The sequence below is a fragment of the Carcharhinus amblyrhynchos genome, unplaced genomic scaffold, assembly GCF_965287045.1.
Source record: "Carcharhinus amblyrhynchos unplaced genomic scaffold, sCarAmb.v2.hapA scaffold_430, whole genome shotgun sequence".
NCBI classification, from domain to species: Eukaryota; Metazoa; Chordata; class Chondrichthyes; order Carcharhiniformes; family Carcharhinidae; genus Carcharhinus; species Carcharhinus amblyrhynchos.
Window position 1 is genome coordinate 104,650 of NW_027650170.1, and position 22,451 is coordinate 127,100.

At 50.9% G+C, this 22,451-nt stretch overlaps 1 protein-coding gene across 1 annotated transcript in view; it reads left to right on the top strand.

Annotated features, from left to right (window-relative positions):
• The window catches only part of LOC145339366 (phosphatidylinositol 4-phosphate 5-kinase type-1 alpha-like), a gene marked incomplete at its 3' end in the record, with an annotated part of 52,803 nt that overhangs the window by 11,441 nt on the left and 18,911 nt on the right, over positions 1 to 22,451 (top strand). Inside the window, exons 3-7 of the mRNA XM_080183810.1 lie at positions 7,045 to 7,076; positions 12,310 to 12,396; positions 13,658 to 13,788; positions 18,866 to 18,983; positions 22,177 to 22,329. Coding sequence (XP_080039936.1) covers positions 7,045 to 7,076; positions 12,310 to 12,396; positions 13,658 to 13,788; positions 18,866 to 18,983; positions 22,177 to 22,329 — 521 coding nt within the window. The remainder of the gene's footprint in view (positions 1 to 7,044; positions 7,077 to 12,309; positions 12,397 to 13,657; positions 13,789 to 18,865; positions 18,984 to 22,176; positions 22,330 to 22,451) is intronic.

Below are 22,451 nucleotides of genomic sequence, written 5' to 3' on the forward strand. Positions count from 1 at the left end.
ATTCCTGGCTCAGGTCACTGACTGTGGAGTCTACGTGTTCTTTCTGTGTTTGCATGGGTTTCCTTCAAGTGCTCTGGTTTCCTCCCACAGTCCAAAGATGTGCAGGTGAGGTTGATTGGCCATGCTAAATTGCCCCTTACTCTCCAAAGCTAAGACTATAAGACATATCAGCAGAATTAGGCCACTCAGCCCATCAAGTCTGCTCTGTCATTTGATCATGGCTGATTTTTCTCATCCCCCATTCTCCTGCCTTTTCCCCATACTCCCCCCCCACCCCCCCCCAATCACCTTATTAATTAGGAACCTATCTATCTCTGTCTTAAAGACACTCAGTGACCCGGCCTCCTCTGTGGCAAAGAGTTCCACAGATTACACCACTCTCTGGCTGAAGAAATTCCTCCTCGTCTCTGTTTTAAAGGATCGTCCCTTTAGCCTGAGGTTGTGCCCTCTCTGGTTCTAGTTTTTCCTACTAGTGGAAACATCCTCTCCACGTCCACTCCATCCAGAGCCTCGCAATATCTTGCAAGTTTCAATAAGATCCTCCTTCATCCTTCTAAACTCCAATGAGTACAAATCCAGAGTCTTCAACTGTTCCTTATACGACAAGCTCCTCATTCCTTGGATCATTCTTGTGTGTGAAATGTGCGGATTAGTCATGCTAAATTGCCCCTTAGCGTCAGGGGGACTAGCTAGAGTAAATGCATGGGGTTATAGGGATAGGAACTGGGTGGGATTGTGGTCGGTACAGACTCGATTGGCCACATGGCCTCCTTCTGCACTGTATAATTCTTGCATTTGTCTGGATTAGACTCCATCTGCCAATTCTGTACCCAAGTCTTCAAGGAATTGTTTTAAGTGTTTGCAGACTGCCATTATAGCCCTTCCTTGCAAGGTTGTTTCTTGGAAGTGGGATGGCAGGTGGCGTTTAATTTGGACGAATGCAAAGTGATGCGTTTTGGTGTGAATTATGCTGTAAGTGGCAGAACCTTGAGGCGCATTAACGTTCAGAGGGATCTGGGCGTGCAGGTCCATGATTCCCTAATAAGTGGCAACACCGATGGCCAAGGTGATGAAGAAGGCGTATGGCATGCTTGCCTTCATTGGCCAGGGCATTGACTGCAAGAGTTGGGAAATGATGTTGCTGCTTTATAAAACCTTGGTTAGGCCACATTTGGATTATTGTGGGCAGTTCTGGTCACCACACTTACCAGAAGGATGCTTTGGGGATAGCGCAAAAAGCTTTGCCAGGATGTTGCCAGGTCTCGAGGGTGTTGGCTGTGAAGAGAGGTTGGATAAACTGGGATTGTTTTTACTGGAAAGACGGAGACTGAGGGGAGACCTGATAGGTGTCTACAAAGTGATGAGTGGCATAGACCGGGCTGGATAGTCAGAGGCTGTTCCCCAGGGTGGAAGTATCAAGAGACACAGGTTCAAGCTGAGAGGGGGAAAGTTTAAGGGAGATGTGCGGGGAAAGTTTTTCTCACGCAGAGTGTGATGGATGTCTGGAACGCGCTGCCGAGGAAGGTGGTGGAAGCAGGCACATTAGCAACATTTAAGAGGCATCTGGGTGGGTACGTGAATAGGGAGGAATTAGAGGGATATGGACCGAGTGAGGGCAGAAGGCTTTTTTGTTGCTTGGTTTGGGCATCGTGATGGGCACAGGCTTGGAGGGCCGAAGGGCCTTTTCCTTTTCTTTACCCTTTGAAGGGTTGATGAGGGTAGTGCAGTGGATGTTGTGTACGTGGACTATAACAAGGTCCCACGTTTGTCAAGACAGTAAAAACTTCATGGGATACAGGGCAGCGTGGCAAACTGGATAAAAAGTCGGCTTAGGAACAGAAAACAAAAAGTTAATGGCCAATGGATGCCCTTGTGAATGGAAAGTTTTTCCTGGTGGTGTTGGGACCCTTGCTGTTTGCGTTTTATATATTAACGATCTGGGCTTGGGGGAGCGCGATTGGGAAATTTGCAGACGACCCAAAGGTTGGCCGAGTGGTGGCGTGTGTTAAGGATGGCTACCATCTCCAAAACAATGTAGATGGGTTGGTGGAGCGGTCAGTAAACTGGCAGATTTTAACCTGAAGTGTGAGCTATAAAGCATTTGGGAATGTCAGGCGGTTAGAGGGAATACATAATAAATGGGAAAAATCGAAGAGGGGCAGATAAAATGAGAGATCTTGGCGAACAAGTGCACAGATCCCGAGTTCAAGGAGACAGAGTTGTTAAGAAGACACAGAGAGAAAGCTCTACTCAGATATAGAATATAAAATTAAGGATGTAATACTGGAATTGTGTAACACACTGGGGAGGTCATAACTGGAGTATTGCATGCAGTTCTGGTCACCACATTACAGGAAGGATGTAATTGCTCTGGAATGAGTGTGCAGAGGAGGTTCCCAAGAATGTTACCAGAGCTCAAAAAGTGTAGCTATGAGGAGAGGTTGGATAGGCTGGCCTTAGGACAAAGAAAGAAGGCTGAGGGGTGATTAGGGGCTGGAGGGGGATACAGAGATAAGAGAGGGTGCCTAGGCACTGGAAGAGATTATACAGGGCAGGGTGTAGCGGGGAAGGGGATGTTACAGAGATAGGGAGGAAGGGGTGGAGGGGGGGAAGAGGTTATGGAAATAGGAAGTGGGTGGAGGGACTGGAGGAGGTTACAGAGATAGGGAAGGGGATGTAGGGGCTGGAGGGGGTTACAGAGATAGGGAGGGATTGGGAGGGGGTTACAGAGATTGGGAGGGGGTGTAGGGACTGGAGGAGGTTACAAATAGGGATGAGGGTGTACAGGCTGGAGAAGGTTACAGAGATAGGGAGGGGGGTGTAGGGGCTGGAGGAGGTTACAGAGATGGGGAGGGGGTGTAGGGGCTGGAGGAGGTTACAGAGATGGGGAAGGGGTGTAGGGGCTGGAGGAGGTTACAGAGATAGGGAGGGGGTGTAGGGGCTGGAGGAGGTTACAGAGATAGGGAGGGGGTGTAGGGGCTGGAGGAGGTTACAGAGATAGGGAGGGGGTGTAGGGGCTGGAGGAGGTTACAGAGATAGGGAGGGGGTGTAGGGGCTGGAGGAGGTTACAGAGATAGGGAGGGGGTGTAGGGGCTGGAGGAGGTTACAGAGATAGGGAGGGGGTGTAGGGGCTGGAGGAGGTTACAGAGATAGAGAGGAGGGTATAAGGGCTGGAGGAGGTTACTGATGGTGGGTGTGAAGAGGCAGAGGTCAAAACAAGAGTGAGAATTTCAATAGCAAGCCTTGCTGGGCCAGTAGTCAGTGTCTGCCTGGGATGCAGAGGGTGAACAGGGTGAGTTAGTACGTGGGGCAGCAGAGTTGCGGGTGGCTAGCTGATCGAAAGGGGCATCTAAGCTGGCAGCAAGTGGTAATGGGCTGTTCATTGATTCTGGGGGAACCTTTGCAATTCAGATGAAGTAGTTCCTGAGTGGGACGTGCTAACAGTTTAGTAATGGAGGCATTGGGACTTGGAGCTGTAGAGAGAAGGGATACACCCATCCTGACAATTGTGACTGCAGCCTCTGGGTGTTACCCTTAACCGAGTGCTTCAGCTCTGGTCATGCTCGCTTTAATGTTGCTTACCATTTGGCACGACACCGAGGAAATGAAGGCCTGTGCGCCTTGACGATAACTGGCCAAATCACTTCCTCCATGCACTTCCCCCCGCCTCCTTCTCCTTCCCACCCAGCCTCAGTTACCCCTACCCTATCAGTGTCCATTCATTTCGCAGGGCGTGCGTGTCGCTGGCAAGGCCAGTTTTTTTTGTTGCCCATCCCTAATTGTGCCTGAGAGAAGGGGTGAGTACTCTACCACCTCAAGCCCGTCTTGTGGGCCCTTTCCGAGGGCAGTTAAAAGACGATTGCGTGTGTAATGGGGCCTGGAGTCGTGTTTTAAGTTGCCTTTTTAAGTTGATTTATTAGTGTCACAAGTAGGCTTCCTGATAGAAGTCTACAAGATTATGAGGGGCATGAACTGAGTGGGAAGCTTTTTTTCCCCCCAGGGTGGAAGAGTCAGTTACTGGGGGGCACAGGTTTAAGGTGCGAGGGGCAAGGTTTAAAGGAGGTGTACGAGGCAAGTTTTTACACACAGACGGTAGTGGGTGTCTGGAACTCGCTGCTGGGGGAGGTATTGGAAGCAGATATGGTAGTGAGTTTTAAGGGGCATCTTGACAAATTCATGAATAGGATGGGAATAGAGGGATATGGTCCCCGGTAGGATAAGGGGTTTTAGTTCAGTTGGGCAGCATGGTCGGTGCAGGCTTGGAGGAGCCGAGGGGCCTGTCCCTGTGCTGTAATTTTCTTTGTTCGTTGTTTTGAAGTTACTGTGACGATCTCCTAGTCACCGCACTCCAGTGCCTGTTTGGGTACACCGACTGAGAATTTAGCACGGCCAATCCACCTAACCTGCCCGTCTTTTGACTGTGGGAGGAAACCGGAGCACCCGGAGGAAACCCACGCAGGCACGGCAGGGAGAACGTGCAAACAGACAGTTGACCCAAGTTCAGAATTGAGCCCGTGTCCCTGGCACTGAGAGTCAGCAGTGCTAGCCACCGTGCGTCCCCACCAGTGCGTGGTTTTCCTCCAGGTGCTCCGATTTCCTCCCACAGTCTGAAAGATGAGCTGATTAGGTGCTAAGTTTGTCCTCGGCGTACCCGGACAGGCGCCGGAGTGTGGCGACTGGGGGGGGGGGGGAATTTTCAGTTACTTCATTGCAGTGTTAATGTCAGCCTACTTGCGACACTAATCGATAAAACTTCTTTTAAAATGTGTGTGTGTGTGTGTGTCAGTGACATTGAGGTGGGACCAGGTTGCCTGCGAGAGCAGGTTCCTGGAAACCGGGGGAGGGGGAATTGAGTGAGTGGGGATTGTCGGTTTCGTCCGATAATGGGGGAACGGAGTGTGCTTCGGCAGAACGCCTTCGGTCACGCTCCGTCGGCCTCCCTTTGTGTTTTTTGGCCCAGCTTGTGAAGCCCTGAGGCGTGCAAGCATCCATTCGCACGGGAGATTCCTCTGGTGTCAGAGTCCCGTGATGGCCGTCCCTCCCTCGCATTGTCCCAGGGCAGGCAGGAAGAACGGGTTCTTCAACAGGCAACCCACGTGTGGAGGCTTGAGCAATGCCCTGGTCACGCGATCCCACTCCTGATCGATGCCCTCATTCCACTGGAATTCCAGGCAAGCGGAGGTATTTCTCCATCCCTATCGATAGTTCTGTTTGGCGCTGCCGTAGCCAGGTGTGGCGAGCTGTGCCACAGTCGTACAACACAGATCCACCCCATCGAGTCTGCGCCAACAATATCTCCCACCAAAGATACGCCAATCCCATTTGCCAGCACTTGCCCCATGAATGCTACGCCCATCCGAATATCTCTTAAAGGTTGTAAGGTTTCCGGCCTCCGCTACCTTCCCAGGCAGTGCACTCCAGCTTCCCACCACCCTCTTGAGTGAATGGGTGGTTAGCACTGCTGCCTCTCGACGCCAGGGATCCGGGTTCGATTCCTGGCTTGGGTCACACTCTGTTTGCACGTTCTCCCCATGTCTGCGTGGGTTTCCCTCCCGCAATCCGAAAGACATGCTGGTTAGGCTGGATTGGCTGTGCTAAATTCTCCCTCAGTGTAATCCAAACAGGCGTCGGAGTGTAGCGACTGGGGGATTTTCACAGTGACTTCGTTGCAGTGTTAATGTCAGCCTAATTTGTGACACTAATAAATAAATTTTAAACTTTAAAACTTTTTCCCAAATCTTCTGTCGCTTATCTTAAAATTCTGCCCCCAACCTCTTCCATATCTCTGTAACCTCCTCCAGCACCTACTCCCCTCCCAATCTCTGTAACCTCCTCCAGCACCTACTCCCCTCCCTATTTCTGTAACCTATTCTAGTCACTCCACCCCCTCCTGATCTCTGTAACCTCCTCCAGCTCCAACACCCCCTCCCTATCTCTGTAACCTCCTACAACCCTCCAAGATCTCTGCTTTCCTCCAATTCCGGCCTCTCGAGCATCCCCCGATTCCCATCGCTCTGCCGTTGGGGGCCGTGCCTTCAGCTGCCTGGGGGGGCCTTAAGCTCTGGAATTCCCTCAGTAAATCTTTCTCTCTCTCTGTCTCTCCCTCTCTCTTTCCCTCTCTCTGTCTTGGCCACCTGTTCCACAATGTCCCATTTATTCTGCTGTGAAGCACCTTGGGAGGTTTGCCTGTGTTATGAGGCTCCTTGTGCATGCAAGGTGTCAAAGCCAGCATGGTCTGGAATTAAATTGCGTCGCGCCTCTGCCAGCGAGGGAGGGTCTCTGTAGGGCGTCACACTTGGCATGCGCCTTCAGGCACACTGAGCGAAGCAGGCATCGCCACCCTCCTGTACCTCGGGGCTTGGGCGTGCCGGGGAGAAACGTTCTCTCGATCCGTTGCTGTGGAACGGGACGGGGCAGAGCCTGCCTGCCTGGTGACGGTATTCGTGCTAGGGCGGGTGAGCGGGTGCTGTGAATCAGACGAGGGGGCTCTGATGTGTGGGAGGTTGGTGCGGGGGGCGGAGGGGCAGGGATGATGTCAGCAGGAAGTGTCTGCGGCACACATGTGCCTGTTGTAGCATAGCCTCTGGTCTGCGTGAACTGAATGTTGTTGAGGGTGGAGTGGTCTTTTTGTTTTTGCACCTACGATGGAGAGAAATCTGAAACTGATGCAGGCGGGCATTGCAAACCAGCCAGTTCCTCCACCATTTTCATGTCTCCTGTTTACTTTTTAAAGAGCCCTGGATGTATGTGTGCCTCTCCCCTCCCCTCCTCCCTCCCTCCCTCTCTCTCTCTCTCTCTCTCACTCTCTTTTTCTCTGCCTCTCTCTCTTCTCTTCCCCCCGCCCCTTTCTCTCTCTCTCCCTTTCTCTTTCTCTCTCTTTTTCTCTGCCTTTCTCTCTCTCTCCCTTTTCTCCCTTTCTCTCTCTCTCCCTTTTCTCCCTCTCTCTCTCTCTCTCCCTCTCTCTCTTTCTCTCTCTCTCTCTCCCCCTTTCTCCTCTTCCAGCCGATGTATACTGACTGTGTGTTTTGCTTTCCTCCTCTGCAGGTCTGCCATCACGGAGAGTGCCGTCTTCAGAGGTACGTGTGCGTAACAGGTCCGTGCCATGGGCTGTGTGGATAGCACTGGTTGGCTATAGGGCTTCCAGGCAGCTGGGAGCAAGTGGAACCATCGAGTATGTGCTGACTCTGCAACAAAGCAGCTTACCCGCTCCACATCCCAGACCGAACGCAGGATCGTAAAATCACTACAGTGCAGAGAGAGGCCATTCGGCCCATCACACCTGCGCCAACAACAATCCCACCCAGGCCCTATCCCCATAACCCCATGTATTTACCCGACTAATCCCCATGACACTAAGGGACAATTTAGCACGGCCAAGCCACCTAACCTTTGTTGCAGTTGTACAAGACATTGGTAAGGCCACACTTGGAATACTGTGTACAGTTCTGGTCACCCTATTATAGAAAGGATATTATTAAACTAGAAAGAGTGCAGAAAAGATTTACTAGGATGCTAACGGGACTTGATGGATTGAGTTATAAGGAGAGACTGGATAGACTGGGACTTTTTTCTCTGGAGCGTAGGAGGCTGAGGGGTGATCTTGTAGAGGTCTATAAAATAATGAGGGGCACAGTTCAGCCAGATAGTCAATATCTTTTCCCAAAGGTAGGGGAGTCTAAAACTAGAGGGCATAGGTTTAAGGTGAGAGGGGAGAGATACAAAAGGATCCAGAGGAACAATTTTTTTCACAGAGGATGGTGAGTGTCTGGAACGAGCTGCCAGAGGCAGTAGTAGAGGCGGGTACAATTTTGTCTTTTAAAAAGCATTTAGAGAGTTCTATGGGTGTAGAAGGATATGGGCCAAACACGGGCAATTGGAATTAGCTGGGGGGTTTAAAAAGAAAGGACGGCATGGATAAGTTGAGCCAAAGGGCCTGTTTCCACGCTGTAAACCTCTATGACTCAAACCTGCACATCTTTGGACACTAGTGGGTAATTTAGCGTGGCCAACCCACCCTAACCTGCACATCTTTGGACACTAGGAGGTAATTTAGCATGGCCAACCCACCCTAACCTGCACATCTTTGGACACTAATGGGTAATTTAGCATGGCCAATCCACCTAACCTGCACATCTTTGGACTGTGGGAGGAAACTGGAGCCCCCAGAGGAAGCCTGTACAGAGAAAGCTGGAGCTGAATCTTGGTCCCTGCCGCTGGGAGTTGGCACTGCTAACCACTGTGCCACCCAGACTTCAGATGTAACTCAGTTACAGGGTGGGAGTGGAGGTGGGGGTGGTGTAATTATATCAGGATGTTCAGCTGTAATTCTCTCTTCCCCCTTGAATATTATTTATCATTAAAATGGACCCTAGTTTGAACTTGCAGGCGTATCAGGAGTTGGCTGGAGTGTTGGAGGAATTGATACCTCTGTTCTACAGTGCCATCCATGGGCAGGAGGGCATAAGTGCAGCGTGACGTCTTTACATGGGCAGTTCCCATTCTAAGTTGTAGCCCTTGGAATTTCCAATATGGAGAAGTAAGCAGGAAGCAAGATTATAAAAAGACTGCAAGGGGAGAGTTGAATAGTGCTGTACTATGCTACTTAATTTGCTCTGTGTGCGAGTGACACTCCTAGCAAGTATTTCTATGTACCTTCCCTCGTGTGTGGGCAAAACCAGCTTTTGGTGCTTATTCCCTAATTACCCCTTGAACCTTGAGGCCATATCAAGGGGGCCAAATGCCCAGCCAACCTGGGCATGGATGACAGATCGTTTTCCAGGACAGCACAGTGCTTAGCACCGCTGCCACGCAGTGCCAGGGACCCGGATTCGATTCCCAACCTCGGGTCACTGTCTGTGCAGAGTTTGCACTTTCTCCCCGTGTCTGTGTGGGTTTCCTCCGGATGCTGTGGTGTCCTCCCATGGTCCGAAAGATGTGCTGGCTAGGTGCTAAATGCTCCCTCAGTGTTACCAGAACAGGCGCTGGAGTGAGGCGACTAGGGGATTTTAATAGTAACTTCATTGCAGTGTTAATGTAAGCCTACTCATGACACTAATAAATAGACTGTAAAGGACTTTCAGTGAACTGGACTTACAGTAAGAGCTTCTCCCAGTTACAGACAAGGAACAAAACACTAACGTATAACCCCTTAACAAAGATAATTAATGTGTTCTCAAGAAACCATAGCCCTTGCTGGAGACAAAATCATTTAGAACAGGTTCAGTACGGCAAAGTCTGCTGCTTGTGTGATGATGGAAATTGAGAGTGAAGTCTGCAGTTCTCTTGATTCACTCCAAACAGCTTGAAGGCAAGGCAGCTTCCCACAACAGCAGCAGAGAGACTCTGCCCCAGTCCCCAGCAACAGCAAACTTTCACCCTTCAGGGAAACAAAGAGAATTTCCCAAGAAGGAAACAACGAGGAGAGAGGGGAAAACAGTTCTCTTAAGTTTGCTGTTCCTTCTCAAACTGAAACATGAACCTGCAGCTCCAAACTGAAAATGGGGGAAAATAAACTGACAGCCCTCCAAACAATGTAGGATGGTGAAACTAATCCCACTTAAAACACTTTAGCAAATAAAAGGACATTTCAAGTCAGGTTGACAACATCGACATCACTGAAATTGAACTAAAAAAACTAGTGAAGATGTGGAAAAACCGCAGGAATCATTGTTTTTGAAAGAAACCCCTTTTTTTACGCGTGCCTGCACACAATCGCAAGATCAGACACAGGGTCAAAAAAACAAAACAGAAGTGGTCACTTGCACCGCAGCCTTGATACTCGAACCCGCCCAGCTCTTACGACCTTAAAATGAGCTTCAACAAAAAAACACTTGCGTTTCTAACCTAGATGTATCTTCGAGATGGAGAGGTTGAGAGAAGGAACTACAGAGCTGGGGGGGGGGGGGGCCAGCAAACCGAAGACACAGATAAACAAATAAGGAAGTGCATTTATGTTATGTCTGCCATGTTATAGAATTAAAGAACCCTATGTTTGAGGAGGAGGCCATTTGGCCCAACCAATCTGCACCAACCACAATCCCATCCAGGCACTTTCCCCACGACTCCATGCATATATCTTAGCTTATCCCCCTGACGCTAAAGGGCCATTAAGCATGGCCAATCCACCCTAACCTGCACATCTTTGGACACTAAGGGGCAATTTAGCATAGCCAATCCATCTAACCTGCACATCTTTGGATACTAAGGGACAATTTAGCATAGCCAATCCCCCGAAACGGCACATTTTTGGACACTAAGGGGCAATTTAGCATGGCCAATCCATCTAACCTACACATTTTTGAATACTAAGGGGCAATTTAGCATAGCCAATCCACCTAACCCCTACATTTTTGTGCACTAAGGGGCAATTTTGCATGGCCAATCCATCTAACCTATACATCTTTGGACACTAAGGGGCAATTTAGCATGACCAATCCCCCTATCCTGCACATCTTTGGAGTGTGGGAGGAAACTCATGCAGACACAGGGAGAACGTGCAGACTCCGCATTGTACCCAAGTTGGGAATTGAACCTGGGTCCCTGGTGCTGTGAGGCAGCAGTGCCATTTGATGTAACGACAGGTATTTTATATGCAATGAAGCAATCATGTTGGAGATATAGAAGAATTAGGAGCCCCTCGAGCCTACTCTGCCCTTCGATAAGATCATGGCTGATCTTTTTGTGGACTCAGCTCCAATGACCCGCCTGCTCCCCTTAATTGCTTTACTGTTCCAAAATCTATCTATCCTTGCCTTAAAAAAAGGATCGGGTGTAGGCCTTATGGCCCCTCAAGCCTGCTCTGCTGTTCCATTTGGTTGTGACCGATTCACTTCAACACCGTTTTCCTGCACTCTCCATGTGACCTTTGTTGTGTTGAGTATCCAGGAAGTCTTATCAGTTTGGCGTCTCAGACATACTCAATGACAGCCCCCTGGGCCAGAATTTCCAAAGATTCACCACCCTCAGACTAAAGAGCTACAAAGTTTGTATAGTGTCACTGGTAGGCTTACAATTAACACAGTAAGAAGCCTCACAACACCAGGTTAGAGTCCAACAGCTTTATTTGGAATCACGAACTTTTGGAGCACTGCTCGGCTAAACATTTATTTGTTAGTGACGAGTAAGGCTTACATTAACACTGCAACGAAGTTACTGTGAAGTTCTCCTGTTCGGGTAAATGCACCCTAACCAGCACGTCTTTCGGACTGTGGGAGGAAACCCACGCAGACATGGGGAGAAGGTGCAGTCTCTGCACAGACAGTGACGCGAGGCGGGAATCGAACCTGGCACTGTGAGGCAGCAGTGCTGACCCACTGTGCCACGTGCTGCCCAGTTGGCTCGCCTGAGGAAGGAGCGGTGCACCGAAAGCTCGTGATTCCGAATAAACCTGTTGGATTTTAACCAGGTGTTGTGAGACTTCTTACTGTACCCTCCCCTGCAGTCCAACGCCGGCATCTCCACATCATGGCTATATTAACACTGCAACGAGCTTGCTGTGAAAATCCCCCTAGTCGCCACACTCCTAGAACATAGAAGCCTACAGTGCAGAAACAGGCCCTTCGGCCCATTGAGTCTGCACTGACCGCAGTCCCACCCAGGCCCTATCCCCATATCCCTACACATTTACCCGCTAATCCCTCTAACCTACACATCCCAGGACACTAAGGGGCAATTTTAGCACGGCCAATCAACCTGACCCGCACACGTTTGGACTGTGGGAGGGAACCCACGCAGACACGAGGAGAATGTGCAAGCTTCACACAGACAGTGACCCAAGCCGGGAATCGAACCTGGGTCCCTGGAGCCGTGAAGCAGCGGTGCTAACCCACTGTGCTGCCCTGTCCGGGTAACACTGAGGGAGAATTTAGCATGGCCAGTGCACCCTAACCAACACGTCTTTGGGACTGTGGGAGGAAACCCACACAGAGATGGTTGGAGGGAAGGTGTGGGGGTTGATGTGGGAGCGTAGAAGCTCCCCACAGACAGTGACCCGAGCCGGGAATCGAACCCGGGTCCCTGGCGCTGTGAGGCGGTAGCGCTAACCCACCGTGCCATCTCATCTCTGGTCCTAAGTAGGGGCAATGTGACGCTACCCCACTGGGACCTTGACTGCTGGGACCTCCCTCCTCGGTTGGGGGAAAGCAGGCAGGTGACGTTCCGGGAGTAACCACTAAAGGATTGGGCTGTGGAAGGATTGTTTCCCGAGGCCCTTTTTGTCAGGCCAGGTGGCGTCAAACATGGCGGTGGGGGGGGGAATGGAGGGAAGCTACCTCACAGTAACCTCAATCTGATTTGGTGTCTTCTTGCCAGATGGCTGGCTCCTCCTCGTACGGCACTCAGCTGAGGAAGATCGGTCACCGAGGCGTGGATTCTACTGGGGAAACGACGTACAAGAAGGTGAGTGGCGAACCCTGTGATTAAATTTTCCCCCCGCTCCTCCCCCCCCCAAGTGAATTGCCTTGGACATCCTGTCCTGCACACGCCATTACCCACCTCCCCTCCAGTGGGCCGGATCTTCCTGCACGCTGGAGGCCCTTTGACCTCTGACCCTCGACCCTGACGCCTCTCGTGAGGCAGCCTCCCAACCCGCGTGCCTCGGGCGAAGGGGACGCGGTGGAGCGGGACCGGACGAGCGGGTGCCGAGACGGTGGGGACAAACAGGCTCGCCCGTTCAAAGGAGACAGCATGGGCAGTGTTGGGCCCATGTCCCAACATGTTCCAGTCGCTGTGTCCTATGAACCTGAGCACTCCCTGGCCCTATCTGGGAAAGGACAAGGCGGCCCTGAATCTTTACATCGCTTCCATAGAATCGCTGTAGTGTAGAAGGAGGCCATTCAGCCCATCGGCACTCCAACAGAGCATCTTACCCAATCCCCCCCCACCAAACCCTATCCACGCAACCCTACATATTTACTCCGCTAATCCGTCTAACCCACATATGTTTGCACACTAAGGAGCAACTTAGCATGGCCACTCCCCCTAACCTGCACATTTTTGTGCCCTAAGGGACAATTTAGCATGGCCAATCCACCTAACCTGCACATCTTTGGACACTAAGGGACAATTTAGCATGGCCACTCCCCCTAACCTGCACATTTTTGTGCACTAAGGGACAATTTAGCATAGCCAATCCACCCTAACCTGCACATCTTTGGACACTAAGGGACAATTTAGCATGGCTAATCCACTGAACCTGCACAGTTTTGTGCACTAAGGTGCAATTTAGCATGGCCAATCCCCCTAACCTACACATCTTTGGACACTAAGGGGCAATTTAGCATGGCCAATCCACCTACCACGCACATCTTTGGACTGTGGGCAGAAGCTGGAGCAAGCTTAGCCTCACAAACTCTCCATTTTCGCAGCACTTTCAATCAAAATATCCCAAATGCCGCAAGACTGTAATGCGAGCAGAAAATGCTGGGAGTCCTTTGGCAGATCTGGCAGCGCCCACGGAGGGTGAAACTAACTTTAATGTCCCAAACCTATACGGCTGTTCGGAGCGTTAGTAAACCGCCCATCTTGTTCTGAGGTTGCGTGAGCTGGGCGGGTTTGAGGATGGAGCCCGCGGTGGGGGTGACCGCGTCGGTTTGTTTGTTGACCCTCTGTTTCTGACCTTCCGATTGTGTGTGCGTGTGTGTGTGTGTCTTCCAATCAGACAACCTCCTCTGCCCTCCGAGGTGCTATCCAGCTGGGAATCACGCACACCGTCGGCAGCCTCAGCACCAAGCCTGAGCGCGATGTCCTCATGCAAGACTTCTATGTGGTGGAAAGCATCTTCTTCCCCAGGTAAGGGCTGGCTGCGCACCTTGCCACACTGCCTAGGAGACCACCGCGCTCGCCGAGTAATTGGCTTCAATCCCTACAGTATAGGTCACCGGGAAACCCGATAAGGGAGTTCAGCCGATGTGGGGGAGAGGGTGGAATGACAGTGGGGGAGGGGGCCCCACTGCCACAGGGAATGGATTTGATTTATTGTTGCCACATGTATTGGGACACAGTGAAAAGTATTGTTTCTTGCGTGCTATACAGATAAAGCATACTGCACATGGAGAAGGAGAGGGTGCAGAATGTAGTGTTACAGTCACAGCGAGGGTGTAGAGAAAGATCAACTTAATGCGAGGTAGGTCCATTCAAAAGTCTGACAGCAGCAGGGAAGAAGCTGTTCTTGAGTCGGTCAGTACGGGACCTCAGACTTTTATATCTTTTTCCCGACGGAAGAAGGTGGAAGAGAGAATGTGTGTGTGTTTGTGTATGTGTGTGTGGGTGGGGGTGGTCCTTGATTATGCCGGTTGCTTTTCCCCCGAGGCAGCGGGAAGTGTAGACGGAGTCAATGGATGGGAGGCTGGTTTGTGCGTTGGATTGGGCTACATTCATGACTCTTTGTAGTTTTTGCGGTGTAGGTCAGAGCAGGAGCCCAGACCAAGCTGTGATACATCTATGGTGCGTCTGTACAAATTGGTGTAGCGGACGTGCCAAATTTCCTTAGTCTTCTGAGAAAGTAGAACATAAGAACATAAGAAATAGGAGCAGGAGTAGGCCATCTAGCCCTTCGAGCCTGCCCCGCCATTCAATAAGATCATGGCTGATCTGTCGTGGCTCAGTTCCACTTTCCCGCCCTCTCCCCATAACCCTTAATCCCCTCTCTTATCAAGAACCCATCAACCCGCTTCTTAAAAATATTTAGCGAGGCAGCCTCCACCACTTCAACGAGGAGAGAATTCCAGAGATTCACCACCCTTTGAGTGAAGAAGTTCCTCCTCAACTCTGTTCTAAACCGCCCCCCCTTTATCTTGAGGCTGTGCCCCTAATCCTACTGTCTTTTTTGAGCGGGAAGAGCCTCTCCACCTCTATCCTATCCATTCCATTCATCACCTTAAACGCCTCAATGAGATCTCCCCTCATTCTTCTAAACTCTAACGAGTACAGGCCTAGTTTATTCAGCCTCTCCTCATAGCTCAACCCCCTCAACTCTGGTATCAGCCTAGTAAACCTTCTCTGCACTCCCTCCAAGGCCAAAATATCTTTGCGCAGGTGCGGCGCCCAAAACTGCACACAGTACTCCAGCTGCGGCCTCACCAATGCCCTATACAGCTGCAGCAAGACCTTCCTACTTTTATATTCAATCCCCCTCGCTATGAAGGCCAGCATCCCATTCGCCTTCCTAACCATCTGCTGCACCTGCAAGCTGGGTTTTTGCGACTCATGCACAAGGACCCCGAGGTCCCTCTGCACCGTCGCCTGCTGCAGTTTTTCGCCCCGTAAGTAATAGTCCTTCCTACCATTCTTCCTGTCAATCTTTGTTGACATTTAAACCTCTCCCAATCCTCTTCTCGCCCACTACTCTTAGCTACTCTAAATTCCTCCGCTTTAAATTTAACACTTTCCTTCACCTCCTTCGTTATCCACGGCTTATTACCTCTTCTCCTACGGTCCTTTTTGACCATCGGAATAAATTTCTGCTGAGCACCAAGAAAGATCTCCTTAAAGATCCTCCACTGCTCCTCAGCAGACCCTCCCTCCAACGCACTCCCCCAGTCAACATTCGCCAATTCTTCTCTCATCCTACCGTACTCCCCTCTATTCAAACAAAGGACGCGCGTCCGGGAACCCACTTTCTCCTCCTCCATCTGCACCAGAAACTCCACCATACAATGATCACTCTCCCCAAGAGGATCCTTCACCACAAGGTCCCTAATTCTACCTGCCTCATTACATAGTACCAGATCCAAGATAGCTCGCTCCCTCGTCGGCTCCAACACACACTGTTCAAGGAAATTATCCCGGCAGCATTCCAAGAACTCCTCCTCGAGCCCACCGCGTCCAACATGGGTCGACCAATCAATATGCAGATTGAAATCCCCCATAACTACGGCCGTCCCATTCCTGCACGCCGCACTTATTTGCGCGTTAACAGCCCGCCCCACCTCCAGATCATTATTCGGGGGCCTATAGACGACACCCACCAGCGTCTTCCTCCCTTTGCTGTTCCTAATCTCCACCCACAACGATTCCACTTTCTGCTCTTTGGCTCCAATATCATCCCTTGCTACCACCTTGATGCTATCCTTGATCAGCAGAGCTACGCCACCCCCTCTTTCCTCCTGCCTATCCTTCCTAAACACTTGATACCCCTGGACATTCAGCTCCCAGTCCCTGTCACCTTGCAGCCACGTCTCTGTAATGGCCACCAGATCGTATCCATTTGTGTCGATCTGCGCCACCAGCTCATCCACTTTATTCCGAATGCTTCGTGCATTCAGATAAAGCGCTTTCATCCCAGCCTTCACCTGGACCCTATTTGCCGTAACGCCACCAACCATACTCACGCCCCCTACTCCCTCTATTATTGGGACATCCTCGGCCTCTTCCCTTACCTGTACCCTATCCTTAACTTTAGACCTCGTAACGTCACCTACCCTCGCACTCTCTCTCTCTCTCTCTTCCCTCCCCCAATTAGTTTAAAGCCCTGTCTACAGTCCTCTTTACTCGATTCGCCAGCACTCTGGTCCCAGCACAGTTCAGACCAACCCCATCCCGCCCGAACAGGTCCCACCTACCCCAATACTGGTGCCAATGCCCCATAAATTCAAACCCATTCCTCCCACACCAATCCCTGACCCACCCATTCACTTCCTTAATCCTGTCCACCCTACGCCCGTCTGCACACGGTTCAGGCAGTAGCCCAGAGATGACCACCTTGTCGGTTCTACTTTTTAATTCCATTCCCAGCTTCTCATACTCCCTCCCCAGATCCTCAGTCCGCACTTTGCCTACGTCGCCGGCACCCACATGTACCACAATGACCGGATTCTCACCCTCACACTCCAGGTTCCTCTGCAGCCCAGCTGCGACATCCCGTACCCGAGCACCAGGCAGACAACACACCCTTCTGTGCACTTTGTCATTGTGACAAAGGACAGTGTCGATACCCTTCACCCCACTATCCCCAATCACTACTACGTTCCTTTTCCCCTTCTCTTTGCCTATGTCCTGCTGCATCACTGTACCGTGTGCAGTTTGCTCACCAACCTCACCTGCCTCGTCCTCTTCCAGACTGGAAGCAAGAACCTCAAACCTGTTATGCAGATTAAGAGGCTGAGGCCTCCGCTCCTCACCCCCCTTCCTCCTCCCAGCAGCCCCCTCTTGTCCCTGACCCTTAGAGTTAGCCAGTCTAGGGGGGGTGGATGTCACTTGCGCCCCATTGACAATGGCACCCTCTCTCCCCCTGATGAGCCTCAGTGTCTGTAGCTCAGAGGCCAGCTCATCCACCTTGAGCTGGAGCTCCTCCAGCAACCTGCACTTACTACAGACATGGTCACTGGGGAGGACCCTGGGGTCCACCAGTTCCCACATCATACAGAAACCACACATCACATGCCCCTCCATTATTCACTGTAGTAGTTTTGAAAAGAAATTTTTTTTTTTCTTCCTTGTTTTTTCAAACAAACTCACCTGGCCTTTTTTCCCTCAAGCTCTTTTTGATATTAAGCCCTATTAGCTCACTCTGCTTCCCTCTCACTCCGCTGCCTGCTGTCTACACCAGGCCTCCTTTTAAACCTGGCGCTGATTTAAAGCTGGCTGGTCCACAACTCCCTTCTAACCACTCCCTCAGAATTCTTAAAGCAGTAAATACAATAAATGCTTGAAACAGTTCTACAAAGAACAAAGTGCTTTAAACTTATTTTAAACAGGTTTTTAACTGTTGGTTGGGCTTTCTTAACTATGGTGCCAGCATGGAGGGACCAGGACAGGTTGTTGGTGATCTGAATGAGGAAGAACGGGTGAGGCATTAAGTAAGAGACATGCCTAGTTGGGCTGAATGTCCTTATATTCTGCATTGTAAATCCACTTTATCCATTCGTGGGACGTGGGTGTTGCTGGCTAGGCCAGCATTTGTTGGCCATCCCTAGTTGCCCTTGGAGGGGCAGTTGAGAGTCAGTCACATTGCTGTGGTTCTCTGGAGTCACATGTAGGCCAGACCGGGGTAACGACGGCAGATTTCCTTCCCTAAAGGGAATCGGATGGTTTTTTTCCCTCGTTGGGTCATCAGTAGATTCTTAATTCCTTAATATTTTTTATTGAATTCAAATTCCCCCGTCTGCCGTGGCGGGATTCGAACCCGGGTCCCCCAGAACATTAACTGAGTTTCTGGATTAATAGTCTGACCATAATACCACTAGGCCTTCCCAATCAATTTGAATGAGAAGTATTTACCTAGCAACGTACTCAAAGTTTGCGGTTTATTTATTAGTCGTAAGTAGGCTGACATTAACACTGCGATGAAGTTACTGTGAAAATCCCTGTGTTGCCACACAACTCGGTGGGGGGGGGGTGTGTGGGGGAGGAGGGGTCTGTGTTAGGAGGGGTGGGGGTGTGTGTGTGGAGGGGCTGTGGGGGGGGGTGTGTGTGTGTGGAGGGGGGGTGGGGGTGTGTGTGTGTGGAGGGGGGGTGGGGGTGTGTGTGTGTGGAGGGGCTGTGGGGGGGCGGGGGGGTGTGTATGTGGAGGGGCTGTGGGGGGGGTGGGGGTGTGTGTGTGTGGAGGGGCTGTGGGGGAGGGTGGGGGTGTGTGTGTGGGGGGGGTGGGGGTGTGTGTGTGGAGGGGCTGTGGGGGGGGGGGGCGGGGGTGTGTGTGTGTGGAGGGGCTGGTGTGTGGGGGTGTGTGTGTGTGGAGGGGCTGGGGGGTGGGTGTGTGGGGGACAGTGGGCAGGATGAACCGTTTGGGAGGGCAGTCCCAATGATGACCTTCTCTCGAGTCATTTTCCTGAGGGGGAGTTACTTCCCCCCCCCCCCCCCCCCCCACCGGGTAGGTTCCGGCTGCTTCTACCTCTGCTCACTTCGGCCTGTTGTTGTGTTTGGTCCTCAGCGAAGGGAGCAACTTGACGCCGGCACATCACTACTCCGATTTCCGCTTCAAAACCTACGCACCCGTGGCCTTCAGATATTTCCGAGAACTGTTTGGAATTCGTCCGGACGATTACCTGGTGAGTGGCGATGGCGGGGCAGGCCGGATACGGCGTGGGAAACGAGAGGTGTTTTGGTAGGAAGGACAGAGGCGTAGACTATTCTCTAAATAGAGATAGAATTCAGAAGCGCTAGGGCACTTGGGGAGACCTAGTTCAGGATTCTCTTAAGGTTAGCTTGCAGGGTAGTTAGGAAGGCAAACGCGATGTTAACATTCATGTCCTGAGGGCTAGAATACAAGAGCAGGGATGGACTTCTGAGGCTCTGGTCAGACCCTATTTGGAGCATTGTGAGCAGTTTTTGGGCCCCGTATCTAAGGAAGAATATGCCGGCCTTGGAAAGGGTCCGGAGGAGGTTCACCAGAACGAAACCTGGAATAAAGAGCCTGTCGTATGAGGAACGGTCGAGGACTCTGGGTCTGTACTCGTTGGAGGTTAGAGAGGGGGCGGGGGTTATCTTATTGAAACTTACAGAATATTGAGAGGCCTGGATAGCGTGGACGTGGGGCAGGTGTCTCCGTTAGTGGGAGAGACTGGGATCCGAGGGCACAGCCTCAGAGTTCTTTAGAATGGAGATGAGGAGGAATTTCTTCAGCCAGAGGGTGGTGAATCTTGGGATTCGTTGCCACAGAGGAGGCCGGGACATTGAGTGTCTTTAAGACAGAGATAGATAGGTTCTTCTCAGGTCTGACAGCATCTGTGGAGAGAGAATAGAGCCAACCTTTTGAGTCCGGAGAACCAGAGCTCTGACGAAGGGTCATCCAGACTCGAAACATTGGCTCGATTCTCTCTCCACAGATGCTGTCAGACCTGCCGAGATTTTCCAGCATTTTCTGTTTTTATTTCAGATTCTGGTATCCGTGGTATTTTGCCTTTTGTTGTGGGATAGGTTCATGATTGATAAGGGAGGTCAAAGGTTACTGAGGAAAGGCAGGACAATAGGGTTGAGAAACTCGCCAGCCATGGCGAAACTTTACATCTCGCGCTCATCAGGACAGCTCGCAATAAATGCCAGAGGTAAAACAACAACGATTTGTACTGAGTGAGGAGGAGAGTGCTGACTGTGCCACTCTGGATGGTACAGTGGGTTAGCACTGCTGTCTCGTGGCGCCAGGGACCCAGGTTTGATTCCCAGCTTGGGTCGCTGTCTGTGTGCAGTCTGCACGTTCTCCCCACTGTGTCTGCGTGGGTTTCCTCTAGGTGCTCCGGTTTCCCCTCCTCAGTCCAAAAGATGTGCAGGTTAGGTAGATTGGCCACGATAAATGAACCCTTAGTGTCAGGGAGACTAGCTGGGGTAAATACGTGGCGGCATAGTGGGTTAGCACTGCTGCCTCACAGCGTCAGGGACCCGGGTTCGATTCCCGGCTCGGGTCACTGACTGTGTGAAGTTTGCACATTCTCCCCATGTCTGCATGGGTTTCCTCAGGGTGCTCCGGTTTCCTCCCACAGTCCAAAGAAGTGCAGGTTAGGGTGGATTGGCCCGTGCTAAATTCTCCCTCCGTGTACCTGAACAGGCGCTGGACTGTGATGACTCGGGGATTTTCACAGTAACTTCACTGCAGTGTTAAGGTTGAAGTTTGTTTATTATCACAAGTAGGCTTACATTCACACTGCAATGAAGTTACTGTGAAAATCCCCTAGTCACCACACTCCAGCGCCTGTTCGGGTTACACTGAGGGAGAATTTATCATGGCCAATGCACCTAACCTACACATCTCTGGACACCTAGAGGGCAATTTAGCATGGCCAATCCACCTAACCTGTGCATCTTTGGACACTAAGGGACAATTTATCACGGCCAATCCACCCTAACCTACACATCTTTGGACACTAAGGGACAATTTAGCATGGCCAATCCACCCTAACCTACACATCTTTGGACACTAAGGGACAATTTAGCATGGCCAATCCACCCTAACCTACACATCTTTGGACACTAAGGGACAAGTTAGCATGGCCAATCCACCCTAACCTACACATCTTTGGACACTAAGGGACAATTTAGCATGGCCAATCCACCCTAACCTACACATCTTTGGACACTAAGGGACAATTTAGCATGGCCAATCCACCCTAACCTACACATCTTTGGACACTAAGGGACAATTTAGCACGGCCAATCCATCCAACCTACACATCATTGGACACTAAGGGACAATTTAGCATGGCCAATCCACCCTAACCTACACATCTTTGGACACTAAGGGACAAGTTAGCATGGCCAATCCACCCTAACCTACACATCTTTGGACACTAAGGGACAAGTTAGCATGGCCAATCCACCCTAACCTACACATCTTTGGACACTAAGGGACAATTTAGCATGGCCAATCCACCCTAACCTACACATCTTTGGACACTAAGGGACAATTTAGCATGGCCAATCCACCCTAACCTACACATCTTTGGACACTAAGGGACAATTTAGCATGGCCAATCCACCCTAACCTACACATCTTTGGACACTAAGGGACAATTTAGCATGGCCAATCCACCCTAACCTACACATCTTTGGACACTAAGGGACAATTTAGCATGGCCAATCCACCCTAACCTACACATCTTTGGACACTAAGGGGCAATTTAGCATGGCCAATCCACCCTAACCTACACATCTTTGGACACTAAGGGGCAATTTAGCACAGCCAATCCACCCTAACCTACACATCTTTGGACACTAAGGGGCAATTTAGCATGGCCAATCCACCCTAACCTACACATCTTTGGACACTAAGGGGCAATTTAGCACAGCCAATCCACCCTAACCTACACATCTTTGGACACTAAGGGGCAATTTAGCATGGCCAATCCACCCTAACCTACACATCTTTGGACACTAAGGGACAATTTAGCATGGCCAATCCACCCTAACCTACACATCTTTGGAATATGAGAGGAAACCGGAGCACCTGGAGGAAACCCACGCAGACTCCACACGGACAGTGACCCAAGCCGGGAATCAGACCCGGGTCCCTAGCGCTGTGAGGCAACAGTGCTAACCCTTGTGAAGCCAACTTGTGACTAATAAATAAACTTTAAACATTTACAGAGGGTTACGGGGATAAGGCCTGGGTGGGATTGTGGTCGGTGCAGACTCGTTGGGCCGAGTGGCCGCCTTCTATGATTCTGCTCCACTTTGTGTTGTCACCTCATGTTGACTTGAATCCCGACCCATTCTCTCTCTCTCTCTCCTTTCCCCCTCTCCCTCCTGCAGTATTCTCTGTGCAATGAGACATTGATAGAGCTTTCTAACCCCGGTGCTAGCGGATCCATCTTCTACGTATCGGCTGATGATGAATTTATTATCAAAACGGTTCAACACAAGGAAACGGAGTTTTTGCGGAAGCTGCTTCCCGGGTATTATATGGTGAGTTGTTCGCGCGGGGTGAGCGAGCAGGCCAGGAGGGCCTCCTCCTGCTCCTGTTTTCTGCCTCCTTTGTTCGATATTTAGTCTCTGTCTCTTTTAACAACACATCTGCATTCTGACCA